This window comes from Eptesicus fuscus, chromosome 22 (genome assembly GCF_027574615.1).
Source record: "Eptesicus fuscus isolate TK198812 chromosome 22, DD_ASM_mEF_20220401, whole genome shotgun sequence".
Classification (NCBI taxonomy): domain Eukaryota; kingdom Metazoa; phylum Chordata; class Mammalia; order Chiroptera; family Vespertilionidae; genus Eptesicus; species Eptesicus fuscus.
The window spans coordinates 14,748,230-14,768,741 of record NC_072494.1 but is presented as its reverse complement, the minus strand read 5'-3'; the positions used below and the strand labels follow the sequence as shown (position 1 = coordinate 14,768,741).

At 43.0% G+C, this 20,512-nt stretch overlaps 1 protein-coding gene across 1 annotated transcript in view; it reads left to right on the top strand.

Annotated features, from left to right (window-relative positions):
- The window catches only part of GATAD2B (GATA zinc finger domain containing 2B), a 79,277-nt gene extending 60,486 nt beyond the window's left edge, over nucleotides 1–18,791 (top strand). The window contains exons 4-12 of the mRNA XM_028131547.2: nucleotides 5,725–5,854; nucleotides 6,405–6,536; nucleotides 6,999–7,130; nucleotides 7,499–7,669; nucleotides 8,144–8,459; nucleotides 9,750–9,952; nucleotides 10,839–10,949; nucleotides 11,104–11,221; nucleotides 13,243–18,791. Coding sequence (XP_027987348.1) covers nucleotides 5,725–5,854; nucleotides 6,405–6,536; nucleotides 6,999–7,130; nucleotides 7,499–7,669; nucleotides 8,144–8,459; nucleotides 9,750–9,952; nucleotides 10,839–10,949; nucleotides 11,104–11,221; nucleotides 13,243–13,376 — 1,447 coding nt within the window. The 3' untranslated portion in view covers nucleotides 13,377–18,791. The remainder of the gene's footprint in view (nucleotides 1–5,724; nucleotides 5,855–6,404; nucleotides 6,537–6,998; nucleotides 7,131–7,498; nucleotides 7,670–8,143; nucleotides 8,460–9,749; nucleotides 9,953–10,838; nucleotides 10,950–11,103; nucleotides 11,222–13,242) is intronic.
- Nucleotides 18,792–20,512: the final 1,721 nt, after the last annotated feature.

Sequence of the window (20,512 nt, the reverse complement as noted above, 5' to 3'; positions counted from 1 at the left end):
CCTACCAGGGGTTGAGCCAGCAACCTGGGCATCTGCCCTGACTGGAAATCGAACAGGTGACCTCTTGGTGCTTGGGATGGCACTCAACCAAATGAGCCACACTGGCCAGGCCTAAAGTTTCTTGAATGAAGACAGGGTCTGCCATATGGCTTGACCCTGAATTCCTCTCATTTCTAAATGAAACGGTACCTCAAAAATTTGCTTAGCATACAGAGAATCATAGTTTTAACCCTTAAGATAACCCCTGGCCAGGTAGCTCAGTTGGTTAGAGCGTGCCAAGGTTCAATCCCTGGTCAGTGCACATGCAAGAGACAACCAATGAATGCATAAAAATAAGTGAAACAGCAAATCTCTCTCTTTTTCTCTTTCTCCCTTTCTCTAAAACGAATTTTTAAAAAATTTATTTAGAAAAAGATAAAGTAGTCATTTCTAGATAAAGGAGGTACTACAGTGTTGATACCCCAATTAAAAGTGAATTAATACACACTTTCCCTCTAATCTTATGGCTAATTTAGGAGGGAAAAGCAGTCTTCAGATCATCACCGGAATTTTAGGATCTGTTTATTCTGGAGTCCCACCTTTTATTACATCAAAAAACATGGGTCCAACTTTTTTTGTGCCAACAAAGAAATTATCTTCATGTGGTAATTCTCTACATTCTTGTTTCATTTGTGCCACTTTTCCCAACATACGCATACACATTCGCTTGTACATGTACACTCATGCTTGTGTTCTCTTTCTTTCACACACACACAACACAAGCACACATTTTTTACAGGCTTTTTTTCTGGTGTCTGTCAAGGTTGAGTACTTAAAACTGTGGAGCAAATACTGAGAAGAGGTATCTAGTACTGGCTGAGGGTAGAGCCTACCTTGACAGTGAATCACAGTATAGACAAACCCTAGTTTTAAGAACATTCAGTTTGTTATGGTTCAACAGCTGATAGGCATGAGAATTACTCTTCAGTGTTCATTTGTCTTCCAGCTGACCTAACTTTGTCTTAGCACTGATCCAAAGCAGGATCTTTAAGCTGGACTGATGGAGAAAGAAGAAAGGAATGGTTATAATCTCACCTAGATTTCTTTACGTTTTAATGTTTATTTACTAGTATTATCCCAGGATTATATATATATATTTTTTTTAAAATATATTTTATTGATTTTTTACAGAGAGGAAGAGAGAGAGTTAGAAACATTGATCAGCTGCCTCTTGCACACTCCCCACCGGGGATGTGCCCGCAACCAAGGTACATGCCCCTGACCGGAATCGAACCTGGGACCCTTGAGTCCGCAGGCCGACGCTCTATCCACTGAGCCAAACCGGTTTTGGCCCAGGATTATATTTTTAAGAAACACCCAAGGAGGAAACTTTATTCTTGGTATAGCATTAAAAACCCTTAGCACTCTGGCTGGTATGCTCAGTTGGTTAAGCATCATCCCATGTACCAAAAGGTTACTAGTTCAATTCCCAGTCAGGGCACATACCCAGGTTGTAGGTTCGATCCCCAGTCAGGGTAAGTGCAGGAGGCAACCAATCGATGTTTTTCTGTCTCTCTCTCCCTCTCTTCCTTCCTCTCTCTCTGAAAAACCAAGAGAAACTTTTTAAAAAGCAACAACAAAAAACCTTAAGAAATTTCAGATAAATTTTCTAGTGGTTCTGGGAGAGGAAAAAAATCCTTGGAAGCTATGGGTAGTGTCAGCAGAATATTATGAAAGTAGGTTAATCCTCACATCCTTTGGGAAAAAAATAAAGTGAGTGATTGAGATCATGTACCTGAGCAATCCACTTGCCCCATAATCACTCTTACCCTTCTGGAGCTAGTGACTATATTTCACTGAGGAGGAAGAAGAGGAAAAATGTTAGGCGGATTTCTCACATCTTAAATTGGAATTGAAAATGCATTTTTCTTAGAAACATTGTTACACATTTTGATAAAATCTCATCAGTGGTATTGGGATTATACAATATCACAGATAAATTCTATGTTAAAAACTCAGGTTATCCTAACAACCCTACCATTACTTTTAATTATATTTTAGAGGGATGACCTTTTGGAACTTGATCCTCTAGAAAATGGAAATTTTTTTAATGGTCTCCAAGGGAAAAGGCTTGATGTGAATCATCTAGAACCCCATTCTACATGGAAAAGTAGGCCCTATTGGCTGGCCCATGTCTCTTCACCAGATATACTGACAGCTATTTCTACTTAGCCCCAAGGCTTCTATAAGAATGAGTAAGATTAGCCCGGCTGGCGTGGCTCAGTGGTTGAGCATCGACTTATGAACCAGGAGGTCATGGTTCAATTCCCAGTCAGGGCACATGCCCGGGTTGTGGGCTCGATCCCCCAGTGTGGGGAGTGCAGGAGGCAAGCAATCAATGATTCTCCCTCACCATTGATGCTATCTCTCTCCCTCTCCCTTCCTCTCTGAAATCAATAAAAACATATATTTTTTTAAAAAGAATAAGATTAAAAGCAGAAAGAGGGAAGTGCTCTTGACATCATAGCTATATCATAATTGCCTAAGTTTTTTTATCATTTGGGCAAGTTACATCTACTATGAAGTAAGGTATACAGTATATATGAAACCAGTACTGCTAATATTTTGTAATGCTAGCCAGACATGGCAGTTTTCTTTCTGTTCAGTTGTTTTTTACTGTAGGCATTTTATAGCTTCTGGGTATCATAAGTGATGTCAGCAGCAAGTCTAGCTTTTAATATCTCTCTAACCGTTAGTGTTTCACACTTAGGAACATAAAATATTATAAATCATATGTATGTTGGGGAAAGTAGCCATTTCTGTCCCTGGAAAGTTTAATAAATGAGGCCAGAATCCCACGTCAAAAGTTAATTAAAAATTTGAGGAATGAAATTTGACGAGCTTTGTCTTACCTATTGTGGGTCTGATTTATTTCTGGGAATAAAATACCATTTAGGGTTGTTCTCAGATATAACTTCTTGATAGATGCCACTCAATTGCAAAATCCCCATCCGGGAATGTCTCTGCCTGTGTTGTTGCTGGGGAATCCCTAGCAATAGGTAGGTGGCACTCATTAGAGCAAGGAAGAATTTCTTAACTTAGAAATATGTGGTGTATGTATCCAGCAAGGACCAGGATGGAAAGAGCTTCAGACTGTTGATATAATAAACTTTGGGGAATCAAGTAGAAGAAGTAGAAGTCTACCAGAGCATTCAAAATTGTTCACCCATGTCAGTGTTAGAGATGGTGGGGAGATGAAAGAATATAAAAATGATAAAGTTGCCAAAAAAATGAATTCAACCCTAGCCGGTTTGGCTCAGTGGATAGAGAGAGCATCAGCCTGTGAAATGAAGGGTCCCAGGTTTCAATTCCGGTCAAGGTAACATACCTCAGTTGCAGGCTCCTCCTCAGCCTGGGCCCTGGTCAGGGCTCGTGCAGGAGGCAATCAATGTGTCTCTTTCATATCGATGTTTCTCTCCCCCCCTGCCTCCCTTCCACTCTCTCTAAAAATCAATGGAAAAATATCCTCAGGTGAGGATTAACTAAAAATAAAAATAACATTCAAACTTTATTTAGGCCTGACCATTACTCGAGGAATTTGGGGTTAGAAAATTAAAGGTTCTTTTTCCCCTCTAGTGGCTTCATTTTCAGTAACGCCACAGTCTCAGCTTGCTATGTCTGTGACTAGTGACTACACAGGAGACTGGAATAGTTCCCAAAATAGTAATTCCTTTGTTTAAAGCAATTTTTTAAAATTTATTTTTTATTGATTTGAGACAGAAACAGAAACATAGATTGATTGCCTCCTACACGCACCCCAACCAGACCCGGAACCAGGATATATACCCTGACCAGGAACCGAACCCGCCACCTTCAGTGCTGCAACCAACTGAGCCACATTGGCCAGGCCCAAGATAGTCATTTTTGTTACTCTGTCCTCTTATTCTATTTCCTCAGCTACATTTTGGTTGATTTTTATAACTTAGTTTACCCTATAGAAAAATTGAATGCCTATCCCAACCATCCAGCGTGCCTAGTTTAAAAGGCACATGTTGTCAAGCCCTCAGAAATGGTAGAGAAGCTCTCAGGATTAAAGATCTGTGTGTATTAAGAGTTTGAGTTACATGTTTAAATAAGACGTAAGAACATATTGCTTAGATTTATGTACTCCAAACTACAGTGAAAAGCTCAAGGTCTTTTTTTTTTTTTTTAATATATCTTTTTATTGATTTCAGAGAGGAAGGGGAGAGGGAGAGAGAGATAGAAACATCAATGATGAGAGAGAATCATTGATTGGCTGCCTCCTGCACACCCCCTACTGGGGATCGAGCCCACAGCCTGTGCATATGCCCTTGGCCAGAATTGAACCTGGGACCCTTCAGTCCGCAGGCTGATGCTCTATCCACTGAGCCAAACTGGCTAGGGCAAAGCTCAAGGTCTTAAGTGATAAGTGGGGAATGCCATTTTTCATCATCTTAGAGAAATAAGTAGGATTCTTTTTAAAAAATATATATATTTTTTTATTGATTTTAAAGAGTAAGAGAGAGGGAGGAAGAGATAGAAACATCAATGAAGAGAGAGAATCATTGATCTACTGCCTCCAGCATGCCCCCCACTGGGGATGGAGCCCAAAACCTGGGCATGTGCCCTGACCAGGAATCGAACTGTGACCTTTTAGTTCTTAGGTTGATGCTCAACCACTGAGCCATGCTGGCCAGACACAAGTAGAATTCTTTCAAGGCTAGCCCCACAAAGACCAAAACTAGAGTTGTTTAATAAATAAGCTCCAGGAGCCCTAACCGGTTTGGCTCAGTGGATAGAGCATCGGCCTGTGGACTGAAAGGTCACAGGTTCAATTCCGGTCAAGGGCATGTACCTTGGTTGCGGGCACATCCCCAGTAGAAGGTGTGCAGGAGGCAGCTGATGGATGTTTCTAACTCTCTATCTCTCTCCCTTCCTCTCTGTAAAAAATCAATAAAATATATATTTAAGAAATATATAAAAAATAAGCTCCAGGAGAACCAGTGTGGAACACTTAGATTTCAAATTCATTTCTAGACAGTTTCTTTCTGAAGAAATATACTAAGCAGAACTCTGGCAAATAGATGCAAGTTCCATATATATTTACATCTGTAGTGTCAGTCCTCCAGAAGGCCATAGACATTATATTTGGCATTGTCCATTCCCTTAAGCCAATGAGAATAGTACCTTCTTTTGCCTTAACTCTTGACAGAATAAGATTATCATGGAGTTGTGATATAACCTCCTTTCTTGTAAATCCTCAGATAGCCAGGACCATGTTATTGGTATAATGAGCTATCTCCTTAGCAACTTATTAGCTGTACCTGGGGTGGGCAACTAGGCTTTCCTGCCTTAAACCCTTCTTCGCCTGTCAAACCAGCCATTTTCTTCTTGCTCCTACTAATGAAACAACCCAAAGGAGAGAGAGGTATAAGGAGAACATTTAGAATTTTAATTTACTCAGTGTGATGAGAACACTCTTATTTCCATTTCTAAAACCTGTGTCTTTGTCTCTGCATCCTCTGTGAGGAATTTAGACAGGAAAAGTACTTTTGTTGAGGTTTCATCATCACTTTCATTTTAGTGTCTTCTTTATCCTACAATTTGAGTGCTCTGTCTTCCCCTGGGTGAATCGGGACAGACCTAAGTTCCCTTGAAGTTTTAAAAACTTTTCTGTGAACTTTTACTGTTGGACATAGCTTAATTTTTTTCTTTTCATCTTAGTGAGCCAGACCGAGGAAGGCTAACTCCCTCCCCAGACATCATTGTTTTATCTGATAATGAGGCTTCCAGTCCCCGTTCCAGCTCCCGAATGGAAGAAAGACTCAAAGCAGCCAACCTAGAGATGTTTAAGGTAAAAAAAAAAAAAAAAGGACAGAAAAAAAGAAATGTTTTTCTTACTCCTCCTATTCTCTTTAATTCTGTAAGTATCCCAGTTCTGTTATTTTTATAGTTACTTGTTAGGTCAAAATAACTACCATTGATGATGCTTTATAAATGACTAGAGGCCTGGTGCATGAGATTCGTGCACTGGGGGTGGGGGAGTGGGGTCCCTCAGCCTAGCCTGCACCCTCTTGCAGTCGGGACCCCTCAGGGGATGTCCGCCTGTGGAGGATGAGGGGGCGAGGGATTGGGTAAGCTGGCAGTCAGACATCCCTCTTGCAGTCCGGGACCCCTCGCTCCTTACTGCCAGCCTGCTCTTTACCTCCAGCCTGCAGCAGAGGCGGGAGAGGCTCCTGCCACCACCCCTGTGCTCGCCAGACCCCAAGAACACAAAGATAATCCCATCACCACTTTTGTTACTTGTGGAAGATGAAGGTTTCAGACCTAAAAGAAGGGATCATCTTGCAGGAAGGGACTCTGGACACCTGCTACCATAGTTGATAGTCTCCATGTTTCCTTAGGGGAAAGGCATTGAGGAACGGCAGCAGCTCATCAAGCAGCTGAGGGATGAGCTGCGATTGGAAGAAGCTCGACTAGTGCTGTTAAAGAAACTGAGACAGAGTCAGCTACAGAAAGAGAACGTGGTTCAGAAGGTAATGTGCCCTAGAAATAAGGGACTGGGGGGAAAAACTGGATTGAGAATGGGCTGCCCCAGGTAGATTTTTTTATGTTAAGCGTTCGTTAATCAACAAAACCTTGATTCCCCCCCCACCCCCACCCGCTTCATTTTCCCTCCTGATCAGTGGGAGCTTCACACTGACAAGAATTTTTAAAGTGTAAAAGTGTGGCTCAATTTGTTGAGCATTGATCTATGAACCAAGAGGTCACGATTCAATTCCCAGTCAAGGCACATGCCTGGGTTGTGGGCTCGATCCTCAGAAGGGGTTGTGCAGGAATCGGCTGATCGATGATTCTCATCATTGATGTTTCTGTATCTCTCTCCCTCTCCCTTTCTCTCTGAAATCAATAAAAATTGGGGGGAAAAAGTTAAGAAGTGTACCAAATTTATACCTCTTTAGCCTTTTCTAACTCTCATTTTCTATTCTCTTTCCCAGACTCCAATTGTACAGAATGCAGCATCTATTGTTCAGCCATCTCCTGCCCATGTTGGACAGCAGGGCCTATCCAAGCTTCCCTCCCGGCCTGGGGCCCAAGGGGTTGAACCTCAGAATTTAAGAACATTACAGGTATGTGACCCATAGTGGGATCTTACTGTCAGAGGGCCATGAAAGAGGTGTTATTACTACAGGCAATCCTGTTGGTCCTTTATGGCCTGATTTAGTTTGCAGTAGGATGAATAACCCTCATCTTTCCACTCTAGTTTTTCTTCTCTAGAGAAGGTTTTTAGTTTAGCCCTTTTCCATATAGGGTTAGCTAGCTTATACAAAAAAAAATAAAGCCAGGGAATTTCTAGCGACTGATAAGGGTTTACAGTGATGGTAGACTTATTCTATATTTCTACTCAGCTATGTATTATAAACAATGTCTTCCCTTTAACATTTTGTGGGGCATTTTATCACCTATGACTAGTTCTTTTCCTCTTCTTCCCTTTCAGGGTCATAGTGTCATCCGTTCAGCAACCAATACCACTCTCCCACACATGTTGATGTCTCAGCGTGTTATTGCACCAAACCCAGCCCAGCTACAGGGTCAGCGCGGCCCGCCTAAGCCTGGCCTCGTACGCACCACAACACCCAATATAAATCCCGCCATCAATTACCAACCGGTAAGAGAGAGAGCCCTATGTGGTAACACAAATCTTTTATTTGCTTTCCCTGTTGAAAGAACTGTAGGTTTTACGTTTTTGGACAGAGAGAAATTAAGACAACAAGGATAATTTTGATGGAACTTGGACAACTATCCCAAAAAGTGGAAGCATTGAGGGAATTATATGAAAGTAGAGGTGGGGAAAAGAGATTATACAGTAGAGCATAATAAGCTAAAATTGTCTAGAAGAAAGAAATCTCTAGGGAATATTTTTATTTTTCCCCTTAGCAGTTTTAGCTCAGTCACTATCATTCTTCTTTCCTGTGTCCTGTAGTTTTTTTCAATGAAGAAATTGGACAACTCCTGTCTTTTTCTTAGTTTGTGGGACGCTAGGTAGTCTAAACTAAGATCAAATAATGTTCTCTGCCACAAAAACAAGAACTGGTCCTTTCTCCCACATATCATCACTGACCCTGTACTAAATCTATTTCAGCAGTCCAGTTCTTCTGTTCCCTGTCAGCGCACAACATCCTCGGCCATCTATATGAACCTTGCCTCCCATATCCAGCCAGGGACCGTGAACAGAGTGTCCTCACCACTTCCTAGCCCCAGCGCCATGACCGATGCTGCCAACTCACAGGCTGCAGCCAAATTGGCTCTTCGTAAACAGCTGGAAAAGACACTCCTGGAGATTCCACCCCCTAAACCTCCTGCTCCCTTGCTTCACTTTCTGCCTAGTGCAGCTAACAGCGAGTTCATCTACATGGTAGGCTTGGAAGAAGTCGTACAAAGTGTTATCGACAGTCAAGGTAAGACTTTTTTTTTCCTCTAGTCAGTCTTTTTATCTAAGCAAGAGGTTGCCAAGCCTGGTTGACATAAGCAGAGTATCACAGGATATTGTGTAATATCAAATAACCTCTTCTTACTATATATATATAGTGTATTTTATGTCTCTTGTATATTTTTGCAGTGTATTGTTTTAAATGGTGCCTAGCGTAATTCATGCATAATTTGTTGACTAGAACACTTATTTTTTAAGCTATGTTGTTTTTTGTTGTTGAGTTGTACTTTTTTTTTTTTTAATTGATTTCAGAGAGGAAGGGAGAGGGAGAAAGAGATAGAAACATCAATAATGAGAGAGAATCATTGATCAGCTGCTTCTTGCACGTCCCCCAACTGGGGATTGAGCCCGCAACCAGGCATGTGCCATGACCCGGAATCAAACTGTGACCTCCTGGTTCATGGTCCACGCTCAACCACAGAGCCAAGTTGGCCAGGCTAGAACACTTATTTTATTTTTTTTTTTTAAATATATTTTATTGATTTTTCACAGAGAGGAAGAGAGAGAGATAGAGAGCCAGAAACATCGATCAGCTGCCTCTTGCACACCCCCCACTGGGGATGTGCCCGCAACCAAGGCACATGCCCTTGACCGGAATCGAACCTGGGACCCCTGAGTCCGCAGGCCGACGCTCTATCCACTGAGCCAAACCGGCTTAGGCTAGAACACTTATTTTTAATGTCAGTGTTTATGGGGCATTGTGCTACATTATTATATTCAGTCCCTGTCATTAAGTTATTAAGCCTGAATTTCCAAACATACAAGTTTAGGGGAATACCTGACAGTAAAGTGTCTAAAGGGCTCAATATTGGCTAGAAATCATAAAGTGAATCATTTAGACACTGATAACTAGAAGTTATAAACACGTGACAAGGATAAATGCAATCTGAGGTAAAGCGATGCTAAGAAGCAAAAGTATTGGCTGAGTTAGCTGGAGTCCTTTGAATCTAAATTGGCACTTTTTAAAATGGTAATATAATAAGAAATCAGAAGACTTGGGTTCTTATGCCAGCTTTGTTATTTAGGAACTATGTTTCTTAGATTTCGTTTGCTCCTTTGTAAATGGGAATGGTACGATCTGAATTCACTGAAGTTATGCTGTTACAATCAAAGGAAATAAGGTATTTTATAGAGTATTATTTTTGTAGAGTCTCTTTCTTAATTCAGGAAAGTAAACTCCTGGAAAAAGATTCCTTTGATGAAGAGAAACAAGATAGGAAATGTGAAACCACTGATTATTCTTCTTGTTGGCATCTAGGCAAAAGCTGTGCCTCACTTCTGCGGGTCGAACCCTTTGTTTGTGCCCAGTGCCGCACAGATTTCACCCCTCACTGGAAGCAAGAGAAGAATGGTAAGATTCTATGTGAGCAATGTATGACCTCCAACCAGAAGAAGGCTCTAAAAGCTGAACACACCAACCGGCTGAAAAACGCTTTTGTTAAAGCCCTACAGCAGGAACAGGTAAGAATTCTGACTTCTCACCAGCGACTTGTCCAGGTTGGGTTGTTCCTAAAAATAATTACTTCTAATTTAGAGGAGCTATCTATGTGATCCTCACAGTTCCTGGTGATCTAGGTTTCTGGATTGAAGTTCCTAGAACCTAGAGGCCTTGGTTCCCTTTTTTCCTACTTAACCATTCTCTTCCCCACTTCCATTTGATTATTTCTGATTGGATAAGAGCACAGTGAGTGATATATAATGACTGAGGTTAAGGGAAAGGGACAGAAAGCTTGAGACTCTTGCCTTTCCCTAATAGCACTAAAGAAATTTCTTCTCAATTGTGTTTCCTCCTCAAACAAATGGATTTTAATGGGAGGGGTTTGTATTTGGAAATCTCTTTGAGAGAAGTAATTATCTGCAGTCCATATTTGACAAAGAAATGACAATGGAAAGGATAGATATAAAGTAGCCCAGTGAAGACTAGTGGGGCTAGAGTGTGTGAATACCACCTGTAGTATCAATACAATGAATCTATCTTGAAGAGGGGAGTATGTGTTGGGAAACTCATTTAGATTCTTTTCCCCATCAGACCCTTTCCAAAACCTCTGGAAAATGTTAGGAGTCAAAAATAAAACCTCATCAGCCTTAATTACATAGGTCAGCTCATCACCACTACCCAGCCAGCTTCTGAGAGCCAGCTTTCCAGGAGAGAGGGGCCGGGGCCCCTTAGTGAAGCATGTTGGCTACTTGTACCCTAATATCTTAGTGCACCGTACCCCACCAAACTCTTTGGCCTTTTTTATATCCCTTCAACTAGAGCTGGCAGCAATAGAGATAAGACCTCTAGGTTTTCTGGTTAGGAAATTGGGTGCTGTCCTGCCCAATTTGACCTGATGACTCCCAACAGGAAATTGAACAGCGATTACAGCAGCAGGCAGCCCTCTCCCCCACTACGGCTCCAGCTGTGTCCAGTGTCAGTAAACAAGAGACCATAATGAGACATCATACACTTCGGCAGGTGAGGAATTATCTCAGGGTTTGTCAGCTCTTTATCCAACTGGTTTTTCCTTCTGCGGGAAGTCATACTGTAATCCTGCACTCTCATGTTCTTATCCCCCACTTAAACTTTCCCTATGGCAGAGTTGTGATGAACTGTCTCCTCATCGTTGCAGGCTCCACAGCCCCAAAGCAGCCTCCAGCGTGGCATACCCACATCTGCCCGTTCCATGCTTTCCAACTTTGCACAGGCACCCCAGCTGTCTGTGCCAGGGGGCCTCCTTGGTATGCCAGGTAAGAAGGGTTGATCTGAGAACTTTTCTCAGGGATTAACTAGTTAGTACACAATTCTGTAGCAGCCCCTTTAAGTAAATTGTTCCTTCTTTTGTTTTCTACTCTTTCTTTAGGTCCTACTCCCTTCCCTCTTTTTTTATATGACAAATTTTTTTAAATCTTTATTACTGAAAGTATTACATATGTTCCCTTTTTTTCTCCATTGACCCCCTCCACCCCGCCCTTACCCTCCACCCTAGGCCTTCACCACCCTTATTGCCTGTGTCCATGGGTTGTGCATATATGCATACAAGGTCTTTGGTTGATTACCTCCCAACCACTGACCCTCCCTGGCCTTTGCTCAGAGATTTTGCACTCTGTTCCATGCTTCCGTGTCTCTGGATTCACTCCGTTCTTCAGTTTATCTTGTTAGATTTCCACATATGAGTGAGATCATGTGATACTTGACTTTCTCTGACTGACTTATTTCACTTAGCATGATACTCTCCAGGTCCCTCCATGCTGTCTCAAAGGGTAAGAGATTCTTATTTTTTACTGCTGCATAGTATTCCACTGTACCACAACTTTTTTTATCTACTCGTCTACTGATGGGTACTTGGACTGTTTCCAGATCTTAGCTATTGTAAAGTGTGCCGCTGATTGGTGTTTTGGGTTTCTTAGGATATATTCCTAGAAGTGGGATCACTGGGTCAAATGGCAGTTCCATATTTAAATTGTTGAGGGAACTCCATACTGTTTTCCATAATGGATGCACCAGTCTGCATTCCCACCAGCAGCGTACTACTAGGATTCTCTTCTCTCCACATCCTCCCCAGCACTTGTCATTTGTTGATGGTAGCCATTCTGACAGGTGTGAGGTAATACCTCATTGTCGTTTTAATTTGCATCAGTGACTTTGAGCATTTTTCTTATGTCTCTTGGCCATCTGTATGTCCACTTTGGAGAAGTATCTTTTTAGGTTCTTTGCCCATTTTTTAATTGGATTGTTTCTCTTCCTTTTAAGTTGTATTAGTTCCTTATATATTTTGGATATTAACCCTTTATCATATATATCATTGCCAAATATGTTCTCCCATACAGTGGGCTCCCTTTTCGTTTAGTTGATGGTTTCTTTTGCTGTAGTTCCATTTTTTTATCTCCTTAGTTTCCTTTGCCTTAGAAGATGTATCCGTAAACATACTGCTACGGAGATGTCTGAGATTTTGCTGCCTATGGTTTCTTCTAGGATTTTTATGGTTTCACAATTTACATTTAAGTCCTTTACCCATTTTTAATTTATTCTTATATATGGTGTAAGTTGGTGGTCTAGTTTCATTTTTTTGCATGTATCTGTTCAATTTTCCCAACACTATTTTTTTTCCCCCAACACTATTTATTGAAGAGACTGTCTTGACTCTATTGTATGCTCTTGCCTCCTTTGTCAAATATTAATGGAGCGTAATGGCTTGTGCCAATTTCTGGGTCTCTGTTCTGTTCCATTGATCTATATGCCTTATACGGCAAATGTTTGCTAAATTTATATTACATGCTAAGCACAGTGTACTAGGGTTTTGGTGGTGAAACTGACAAAGTCCCTGCCATTAGAAATTTAATGTCTAATATGCCCCCTTGGTGGGCATGTGGTTATTGATCTCTTTTGGCCAGAACTGTAGAACCAACTGTCCTAATCCTGTTTGATCCAAGGTTGCCTTTCCATGGTCGGCAGCCCCAAAACCAAAGCAGATTCAATGATTTCATCTCTTTGTCTTAATTTTCTTCTCACCACTGTTTTCTTTGACTTGACTATATCATCAAGACATCACGTTTATTATTCTTGAAGGATTGAAGTTTCAGGAAGACCTCTTTCCCTAAAGCTTAGAGCAAAGGGGTAGTTGCTACAGAAATAAAGCTAACTGAGTCTGGACAGGAGTAGGCAGCTTCTAATGTTTTCTCCCCATCTCCAGCTCTGCAGCCCTAAGTAGCAGAAGAAGGCGTCATTTCCTTTTTAATACCTGCCCTCCACTTTTGTCTCCTGGGTCTAGGTGTCAACATTGCATACTTGAACACTGGCATCGGAGGACACAAAGCTCCCAGTTTGGCAGACCGACAGCGGGAATACCTTTTAGACATGATCCCTCCCCGGTCTATATCGCAATCCATTAGTGGACAGAAATAACGCCTGTTCCACTTGTACTGCCCCAACCTTGAATCCTTTACCCCTCTCCTCTCCCTTTGGCCCTAACTTCCGTCGCATGCAGTGCCTGTACTGGTGCCTACCATACACGGAAAACAAAACAGAAGACAAAAAATAGAAATCAACAAGAAAACACAAGCCCTGCCCCACCACCTCCCCTTTATTTCATACTGCTGCGATCTGTTCTTCTGCCGCTCTGTCTTCTCTCTTCAGTTTTCTTGTAACAGTGAGGTGAATATTCGCCTCTGATAGAGGTGAGAATGAGGTCCTGGGGAGAAATTTAAGCCCTCCTGACTTGTGTTTCTAAAGTTTGTTTTTATGCTGTAATGATTATTACTGTTTTTAATGATGTTGTGTGTCCTCCCTTTGTTCAGTGGACGGTTAAACCTCCCCCCCCCCCAATACTTTTCTTTTCCTTTTCCCCCTTTTTCTTTTTTTTTTCTTCTTTTTTTCCCCCCCAATAAACACAAATTACATACAGTTAAATAGTAGGAGCATTGCAGTAGGGTCCCAGCTGCCAGGTAAAACATGACCAGGAGTATTAGGGCAGAGTTCTTATGCACTTAACCAGGGGAGGTGGTGGCATCAACCAAGGAGAAACAGCACACCCACTGTGGAGTCTCTGGATTGGACAGTTCAGGAGGCAGTGTTAGTATTTAAGTTGGGCTCTAAGAATGAGGGGAAAGAGCCTGGAGGGAGAAGCTTTAAAACGTAACCATCCTACAACTGACTCAGAGAAGGGGAGAAAGGAGTATGATGATGAGCATAATGTTGAGCCAAGGAAGACTGAGACCAGGTCCTAGCCTTCTGGATGCTGGGGGAATAAGATTGGTCTCCTGATCCTAGTGGAGTCGTGGGAGTCTATTCCAGGCCAACTAGCCCAAATTAATTAATTCATCCTATTTTCTTATAAAAATTTTCCCTATCCCCCCCCCCTTTCTTTATTCTAGTAACCACAGCCCCATTTGTACTATAGAGGAATGGCTGTTCCCAGCCTGAGTGTTGGGTGACCTAGAGTTGGGATGGACATGAAATGATAAAGGGAGGAAATAGACTTAGAGGAAGGAAGAAGGGCTTTCTCTCCTGACAGCTGAGGCTCACAATTGTCTGTCTTCACCCTCTGAGTGCCAGGAGGTGAGGGTGAGGGCACCTAATCAAGTTGGAGTCTTGCCCTAACCCTCCTGCACTGACTGCAGAGCCAACTGCTCAGAACCAGACCACTCACGTCCAAACCAACTTTAGGCCTCTGCTAGAAAATTGTCACCACCCACCCCCTCGAATTCTATTAATTGTGCCCTGCCCCCTTCCTTAAGTGCTACTAATGTAGAAAATGAATTTAATTGTGCAATGTTGCTGTTTTGGGGATTGGGGAGATGAGTATCCCATTTACTCATACGGTGGGGGAGGGGTGGGGACCCGGCTGTTTTTTGAGGTCAGGGAAGTCCCGTAAAAGCGGGGTTTCTGCTCTCACAGTGTACACCCACCTGCCTCTCCAGCTCTAAAAGCTACCACGGTGCTGGAAAGGGATACTCTCAGCAGAGAGGGGTGAAGAGTTGTTTAATATTTTGCCCTTGAAAGCCACCTGGGGAAGTTCCCCCACTTTTATTTTTTAAAATTAAATAATTTTTTTAAAGTAAGAAGGCACTTTTAAAATTAACACACACACAAACTGCACATCTACCCTATAAAGTTTGGGGATGGGATGGGAGAAGGAGCTAGAATCAGGCTCAGTTCTCCCCACTCTGGCCTCTATTCCCCATACTCCAGAGCCACAGTGGGTGATTATACTGGCCTTACAAGGCCTTCCTGGCTTTTTTCTTTCCTCCCTCCCCCCAAATTCATTGAGCACTTAATAAAGGAGCAGAGCAACAGCCCATGTCTGTGCTCCCCCAGTGGTGAAATGATCTGGAAGCTAGACACTAGTAACAGGTAGTGATGGGGTTGTTTCGAGTATTTTTCTGGGGAATGTGTTACCCCTGACTGTAAGTGGTGGGAGGGGGGTGTTAATGGAACTGGGTGTGGTATTATTTTAAAATTATATATATATATATATATAAAGATATATTCTTACATGTCTTCTTTGCCCTCTGTGCTTTGAAAGCACTGGATAAATCGTTTGGTTTTGCTTTTCTGTCTTCCATGAAATTGGAAGCTTTTTAAAAAAATATTTTCCCTACAGGTCATCTTGCCTTTGTGGCATGTCTGTCTAGCCTCTCCCCCCCCCCCCCCCATGATGAAGTGCCATTTCTGTTATGTCTCCCCTCCCCCAGCTCAGAGGTGCTCAGAGGTACGAGGTGCCCAAGTTTGTCAGTTGAGATTAAAAATAAGAAACAGAGAATGTGCAATATCGTTTGGCTGGGGTCTGTCCCTGCCCTGAACTGAGCCCCTTCCCTGGGAGCCAGGCCACCTTTGGATGGTGTTTGGAAGTCAGATGTATAGAGAAGGGGGAATGATGGGGAAGGAAAACCTATAGTTGAGTGCCTGCCAAGGTGCTGAGGCAGTGGGGGAGAGGGTGGAGTCTTTCCTGTTTTTATCCCCTCAGGGTCAGTTACATAGAGGCTGCTTATTCACTAGTAAAGCTCCATGACCCTTTGCTCAATCGCTGAGGTTTGATTTCTTACCCTCTCTTTTCATTTTAATACCCTTCCCAGGGATTAGTGATGGGGGTAAGGTTCCCCTAAATCATGGTAAAGTATTAGCCTTCCACCTCCTTCCTTCCCTCCCTCTCCCCTGTCTTCCTCATTTCTCTACTTTTTCATCCCTGATTGCCTTGAGTCCCTCCAAGCCTATTGTTGCTGTCCATCCCCAGGCCTTGGGCCCCATAGACACTAAGCTAAAGATAGGAGGAAAGACCCTCTGTTCAGGGTTATCTTTCACCCCTGGAGCTCTGAAGCTCAGGGTAATATAGTGAGGATCCAACTAGTTCTGCCTGGCTTTCTCCATCCCCAAAGCCTCTAAAAGTCGTCGTTTATGGATGGTGGCTTACTCCCTAGAAGCCTGAAATGGGTGGATGAGTGGTAAGGCTTGGGTAAAGCTGAGGGACCGAGGTCCTTATTTGTCTCTCTTTGATTTTTCTTTTCTTTTTATTTTTTATTTTTGTCACTTGACCACAGCATCTGGACTTCCTTCATCCCTGGAATAAGTATTTCCCCCCACATTTTTGTATGTATGTATGGTAGACATATTTTTTTTAAAACAGAGATGTGTTCCTGCTTTGGTTTTCTTTCTTTTCCCCTTTAAAAAGAATTAGCTATAGGACTGCTTTGTAAAGATGCTTCTTGATATTTTACTTTTGTTCCTTTTCCCCCTCCACTCCCTTTTCTCCCCATTCCTCCAGAAGGCATAACCCTTCCCTCCACCCCATCCCAGTCCCAGGCTCCCTTCCCCTCCAACAAGACCTTCATTAGCTTATGATATTTGCTGCCGAGATGTTATAACAAGGACTCATTCGTGTATATAAGCTATTTCTTGATTCATTTAAAAGGAATTGTACATTGTGTAGAAAAAAAAAGCTGAAAAAGAGAAAAAAAAGCCCTAGCCATGGATATTGTGAAACCGTGTTATGTCATTTTGTAATGTGCCCGTTTGTGTATGATCCGTGCAAAAGGGTTTCTGGGGAAGGGGAGGAGGTAGGGAGGCAGGGCTGTGGAGGGTGGGTAGGAGAGTGGGCCGGGCCCAGCACACTGAGACTGGCAGCTGCTCCAACCCCATCCCTCCTTAGAGAAGCCACCTCCCCCACCACCCACCCCTCTTTTGTGCCTTGCCTCCCCACCCTGGAGTATTCCCTCCGGGTCACCAGCACTGCCTTGGCAGAGCCCACTCCCTACCCTAACCTGCCCACCCTCTCTACCCCCCAGCATTAGGGTGATACTGTGGGGAAGTGCTGGGGGTTGGGAGGTAGCCGAGGAATGGGGCAGTTCCTGGGGGCATTGAAACCAAGTATTATGAATTGTAATTGTATTTGCACTGTTTTTTCCCCCCTCTTACTGCATCAGCATATATACAATATACCTATATAAGAAAATTTAGTGTCAAGCTTTCTTATGCAAGGGATTTCCCCTACCTCACCCCCCACCCCCAAAAAAGAACCTAGTTTCATGGGCCTTTGAGGGGGGGGATTGACAGGGGACGATAGAGAAAGGACTTGAACAAGTCATCCTAAGAAAGTCTCACCTGGGGAAAGCCCTGTCCATCTGCACACAGTTTTAGGCTTTGTAAACTGGGGTGAGGCTGGGCTACTATGAAAGCTAAGGCTCCTAGTCCAGACTTGAGAGTAAAGAGAACCACACACAAAGTGGGGTGTGGTGGTGGCACAGTCTGAAGACCTGGGGTCTAATCCCAAACTTTCCTACTAACTTGCTGTGGTAGAATTAATTTTCTGGGTCTCAGTTTTCTTATTTGTGAAATTACAGTGGAAATCATCTTGCCACCAAGTTAATGCTATGCTTCCTTCTCCAGCCTGTGAACAGCTTGAGGTGAGGAGAAGGTTGGGCTGAAAAACCAGGGAGAAAACCAGAGTAACTATGCTAACGTGGTTATATGTGTGACAAGGCCCTGGGGGAGCTGCCAGGTTTCTGCTGTGACTTGGTTTGGGAAAGGCAGCAGAGTGGTGTCTAGGACGTCAGTAAACCGTGACATCTTTGCCCTTATGCCTCCAGTCATTTGAGGGTATGGACCAGGCCTCCGGCCGCACCTCACAAACAGCCACAGGATCCTAAGGGTGGGGTTGACCGGTGATGCCCCAGGTTAGTGGTCTAGTGACTTACACCCTTTTTGAGCTACTGGTTGTGAAACTTCCCGTCATCTTGGTGACACAGTAGGAGAGCTCAAACATAGTCCCCAGCTTGTCTCCTTCCCTCATATCTCATCTGAATCGCCTAAAGACAGCTGTCCGCACACAGTCTGTCTCTTTCAGGGGCCCAGTTTCCCCACAGCCTGGCTGAGTACTCCCACACACTTGAGGTTCTTGGCTGGTAAAGCCTGGAGAGGATACAGGACGATGGATGAGGCCCTGATGACCGTGGAAGGATAGACCGGGGTGGAGGGTGGGGAGCAGGGAGGTGGGATGGGGAATGGCCTTCTCTGAACGGGGTGGGTGGGAGGGGAACAAGACCCTTTTGCACAACCCTCTTTTAAGTTTCCTTTTTTTTTTTTTTTAACGCATTCTAATTTTCTGCATTGTGTTTGGGAATTAAAATGAAAAAAACTAAGACCAATAGAAACTGGGTTTCAAAAAGGCAAATACACTCCCATCTGTTTCAGATGCTGCTGAGCATTTCAGTAGTGACAGATTCAAATAATAAGCTAATTTTTGGAGAAAGGATTAAAAGAAAAAAAAACTTTGTAATATTTATCACTTGCAAGCTATGTTTAATAAAGAAAGGAATGGTTTCTAAACTTTCCTGTGGCTTGTGCTTTAGTCATGGTGGGCAACTGGTGGGAGAATTTTAGGGGTAATTGGGAGATGGGCTCTGGGTTGTACTCCCTTCAGACATGGGGTACCTGTGGTTTGTACCCTCTCCAATTGTGCTGATTACTTAAAGCCCTTACCTACGTCTGTATTCATATTCCCCTCCATCTTCATGTGGAGCCAGTGTTCCAGAAGCTACTGACCCCACTTTAGTTACCTGATTACTTAAGGTCTAAAGGTACCTGGAAGGGGAGGTAGCATTTAATCCAAAGTCTGGGTCTCCATTCTGTCCAAGGTAGAGCTGTTTCCTAGCCCTCCTCAGCCCTTCCCTGCATACTGCTCTAGTCTCTAGTGACTGAATTCTTTGTAACATGCTGGTTTCTCCAGGTGAGGACCTTATACTAGCAGCTCACACTGCTCTTAGCAAACTGCAGAATCATTCCTTAATCTGTATGCACCATCCCCTAAAAAACCTAGAATGCTCGGTGTACCACCTTAATCAACCCACTCCCCCATGTTTTCCTTTCAATTCATTCATTCACCAGTCACCCAGAGTAAACAAATGCACACAGCTGGCCTGAACCAGTTAAAACTGCTGCAGAGCGCTGGCTGGTGTGCTCAGTGGTTAGAGCATGGCCCGCACACTGTAGGGTCTCTGGTTCCATTCCAGATCAAGGGCATATACCTGGGTTGCAGATTCGCTCCTGCCCTGGGTTGGGGTGGTGCAGGAGGCAACCAGTCAATGTGGATCTCTCACATCTATGTTTCTCTCTCTCTTCCCCTCTTTCCCTCCCTTCCACTCTTTGAAAAAGCAACGGCAAAAACATCCTCAGGAGAGGATTAACAAAAAACAAAAACTGCAGAAAGTCAGGCCATGTGACATCAGAACCAATTACCATGCCCAGAAAGGTGTGATAAACATGCTAACCATTGTTTACAAGCCATGACTCTTAGATTTAAATATGTAGGCTGTATTTGTAGATATGTGATATTTATTGTCAGTGAAATTACTACAGTGTTTTCTCCAACATATGGCCTGTTCACTAAAATTTGTTTAAAATGTCGTATTTTCCAGCATATAAGACTTTTTAAAATATATTTTATTGATTTTAGAGAGGAAGGAAGAGGGAGAGAGAGATAGAAACATCAATGATGAGAGAGAATCATCGATTGGCTGCCTCCTGCATGCCCCTACTGGGGATCAAGCCCGCAACCCAGGCATGTGCCCTTGGCCTGGAATCGAACCTGGGACCCTTCAGTCCGCAGGCCAACGCTCTATCCATTGAGCCAAACCAGCTAGGGCATAAGACGACTTTTTAACCCAGGAAAATCGTCTATACGCCCAGTCTTCTTATACGCCGGAAAATACGGTAACAGTGAATTAATAACAAAAAATCTATTAATTTAATTTTAAGCAAATCTTGCGTTAAAAGCATTTAAAAATTAACAGGGTGCTAATTTTTACATATGACACACGGATAAGAAATTTTGTCCGCTAAATCCGAATCTGTTAAATCGAGGTCCACAAAAATCAAAGGTCTGTACACTATTTGTGTCTATACTGCATCTATTGTTTTAAGCCACTCACTCATCTTATTCGGTTATTTAACAAATCATCACTGTGGGTACCATGGCCAGAAGCTGAGAGTATGGCTGTGACAGCAAAGGGATAATAAGCCTTTCTTTTCCTTTATCCTTTACCTTCTCT